Raw genomic sequence first — 3,664 nt, 5'->3', positions numbered from 1 at the left:
AATTGCTACGGTAAAATTTTTTTTTTTTTGACCCCGATGTAAAAAATCCTAGTTTCACCTCTGCGCGGGTCGGACCCTGACTAGTCGAGTATATACTTACTATTTATAAACCATTTACTCCTATTATAGAAACTTGTGGATGTATGTTATTCGTGACCTCATATCTTACAGATGTAGTATTTCTCGTTTATTATAAATTTTTACAGACTAGTTTTTTTTGCCAAAAAATAAAAAGATTAAAGTTTTTTTAAAAATTGTTTAATCATATAACTTTAAAAATGTCATCATTAAATACGATCTTACAATAAAACCCTCAACATTTCACATTTTCACATTTCATTTTGTAACTTGTTTGATTCATGTATTTACTTATTATCTATACTTTATTTTTTATTTTCTCTTTCCCCCAATAAAAATCTACCTCGATGCAACAAGTTCCGTCAGCCTCCGGTGACGGCGGCGACTCAGTTCCGTCACATCAACCACCAGCTCAACTCCATGGAAATGACAGCAGTGAAATTGCTGACGACGGTAACCGGAGCTCCGGTGGAAACCGGTGGCCGAAACATGAAACATTAGCTTTGATTAAAATTCGGTCAGAAATGGATGCAGCTTTTCGTGATTCAAATCTTAAAGGTCCGTTATGGGATAACGTTTCCAGGTAACTTTAATTTGGATTATAATTCTCTATTTTTCGTATTCATGAAGCAGGTTCTCCGGCGAGATCTATGAACCAAATTTTCAATCAAGTTTGACTGACATAGTCAACGTTTTGTGATTGACTTAGTTTGAATTAATAGTTTCTAATTTGTTTTTTTTTTTTTTTTGAATTTATGCTTGAATTGTGATTTATGTATTTCATTTCACTATAAAACACGTGAATTTTAAATTATAATTGGAAACTTTTGTTTAATTTTAGGTTTTAGTGTTTGAAAGTATGACCTAATAGAAACAGACTTCGTCCTAATTCAAATATATTGTTTTTTATATATTAAATTAAATTAATTAATGAATATGAATATTTAAATGGATTATGAATAGTATTATTCTTGTTTTACTTTGTGATACGTTAATTTTCATGTTAATTTTATGCTAATAAATTTGAAACTTTTTCATTGATGGTAATTAGGAAATTATTGGAGCTTGGAATTAATCGTAGCGCCAAGAAATGTAGAGAGAAATTCGAAAACGTATCGAAATATCATCGTCGAACAAAAGAAGGTAGAACTACAAAATCTGATAAAATCTACCGATTTTCAGATCAATTACAAGCTTTAGAATTCAACACTCGTGCCACAGTTCCTGCTCCACCTCCTGCTGCCGTGAAAACGCCGCCAGTATTGGTGGCAATGAGTAATACTACTACTACTACTAATGTGTCATCTTCTTATAATGTTGCAACGGAATCGGATCAGAACAATGTGAGTCCGATTTCAGTTGCAGCACCGGCGGTGATGGCAGTCCAACCACCACCACCACCGCCGGTGATGAATCATAAAAGGACTTTTCCTTTTTCTCAACCGAATAGTTCGGGGTCCACAGACTCGGCTTTCTCGTCAGATACTTCTTCTTCTGACGACGAACCACCAATGAAGAAAAAAAAGTGGGAGGATTTTTTCGTGAAATTAACGAAGGATGTGATTAAGAAGCAAGAGGAATTACAATCGAAGTTTATTGATACGCTTGAGAAACGGGAGCGAGATCGAGTGGCAAGAGAGGAAGCTTGGAGAGCATATGAAATTGCCAAGATGAATCAAGAACACGAACAGTTAGTTCAAGAAAGGTCGATCGTTGCAGCAAAAAACGCAGCCTTCATCACGTTTTTGCAGAAGATTAGTGCCAGCAACACCGATTCTGTCAAGCTAATTAGTGATGAAACCAGAGAAAAACTAACAGGTTCGATCTAAACCTTTTGAATTATTATAACTAGTAAATAGTGATCTTAGTACAGTATAATAAAATAAAAATAAAATAAAATAAAAATATATAGATGACCTTTTTCCAAAATAAGTGTTTGATAGTCAATTTTTTAAAATCCCACCTCCTCTGTTCATGTATATTTTTGGTAATTGCATTACTAGATTACTTCCAGTTTGTAGATTTCACCTTCTCTATGTACATAGTATATTAATATTTTTGGCAATGTAACAGTTAAAACTCTTTCAAAATTAAATTAAGTTGTTTTAACATGATTTCATTGGTATCATTAATAATTATTAACATAAACACTGGAGATGAAAATTCTAATCTGTTTGTACATGAGTTCACATATGTTTTTACTAATTTCAACTACTCATTTATAAACAGAACTCCTGTCACCGCCACCGCCACCGCCAGTAATGTCCACCGCCCAGGTCATACGACAACAACAAATCTACCCATCACCATCACCACCACCACCAATACCAACACCGCTGGTTGTACAATCCCCACCACCACAACCACCATTAGCTCAACAACTACCACCCACATCACAATTAGTATCCGTACCACCACCTATAGTGAAACATTTTAACGTTAGTGGTGGCGTAGGAGAAAATATGCTATCCCCAAGTCCATCACGGTGGCCAAAAGCCGAGATAAGTGCATTGATTACACTAAGAACACAACTCGACATTAAGTATCAAGAAAACGTCCCAAAAGGACCGTTATGGGAGGAGATATCATCGGGAATGAAAAAACTTGGTTACAACCGCAATGCCAAAAGATGCAAAGAAAAATGGGAGAACATTAATAAATACTATAAGAAAATGAAAGAAGGAAACAGGAAAAGATCCGAGGATTCTAAAACATGCCCTTATTTCGATCAACTTGATGCAATTTACAAAGAGAAATCGACTCCAATTATTGCTCAACCTGAGAACCAATGGCCGCCAGCACCAATGGTGATAGAAAAAACTCCACCATCGATGCAGCAACAGCCTAGTATTGATGCTATTGATCAACAATGGCGGCTTGCTGCTGTGGTTCAAGAACCACCGCAACAACCCATGTCCAATGTGGACATGGAAGATGTAGGAAGTGATAATGGTGATGATGATAATTATGATGATGATGATGATGATAATGATGGTGATGATGATGAAGAAAATGAAGGTGGTGAGTATGAGATTATTGCCAACAAGGTGTCTTAATGACTGCTGTCTAAAGATGTGAAATGGGCCAAATGGTAATCGGGTCGGGTTGTGAAATTTGAATGCGGACACATGGGGGAGTTGTAACTTGGAAAATGGTGATATTATTTTTTATTGGTTAGATACATATAATAACATGTTTTCTGTATTTTTTCTATATTTCTTCAGTTATTACAATTATATAATTGAATAAACACAAGTATTAATTGCATGTTCTTTTATGTATGATTATATTGAATATATGATTCTTGTTATATTTCTTTTCATTTTATTAAATGATGATGTACCATTTAAATTTAATTTAATATGAATAGTGGCTGTACCTTCACATTTTAATGGTCTAGCTGTTATTTCTTCATTGTGTTGTACTCTTAGCTTGCTTGGTTGTATTGTTCTATTGTTTGAGCTTGTGTTGTATTGTTAGCGGTTAGTTGAGCTCGGTAGGATTTCTTTTTTCGATGTACGTTGGGCTCTCAGTTTATAAAGTTTTTAGTTTTTCTGCCAAAATAATTGTGTTGTACTCTTCGGGT

The 3,664-nt window shown here is 34.8% G+C and overlaps 1 protein-coding gene across 1 annotated transcript; it reads left to right on the top strand.

The window, feature by feature from the left end:
* The first annotated feature begins 353 nt into the window (after positions 1-353).
* Positions 354-3,374, top strand: LOC139871781 (trihelix transcription factor GT-2-like). The gene is made up of 3 exons (XM_071859509.1): positions 354-661; positions 1,130-1,896; positions 2,308-3,374. The coding sequence occupies exons 1-3, from the start codon at positions 426-428 to the stop codon at positions 3,132-3,134; spliced, it is 1,830 nt and encodes a 609-aa protein (XP_071715610.1). The 5' UTR covers positions 354-425; the 3' UTR covers positions 3,135-3,374.
* The last annotated feature ends 290 nt before the right edge of the window (positions 3,375-3,664 follow it).

This window comes from Rutidosis leptorrhynchoides, chromosome 10 (genome assembly GCF_046630445.1).
Source record: "Rutidosis leptorrhynchoides isolate AG116_Rl617_1_P2 chromosome 10, CSIRO_AGI_Rlap_v1, whole genome shotgun sequence".
In the NCBI taxonomy this organism is placed as follows: domain Eukaryota; kingdom Viridiplantae; phylum Streptophyta; class Magnoliopsida; order Asterales; family Asteraceae; genus Rutidosis; species Rutidosis leptorrhynchoides.
The sequence above is the reverse complement of the archived record's forward strand: the minus strand, read 5'-3'. Positions and strand labels throughout refer to the sequence as shown.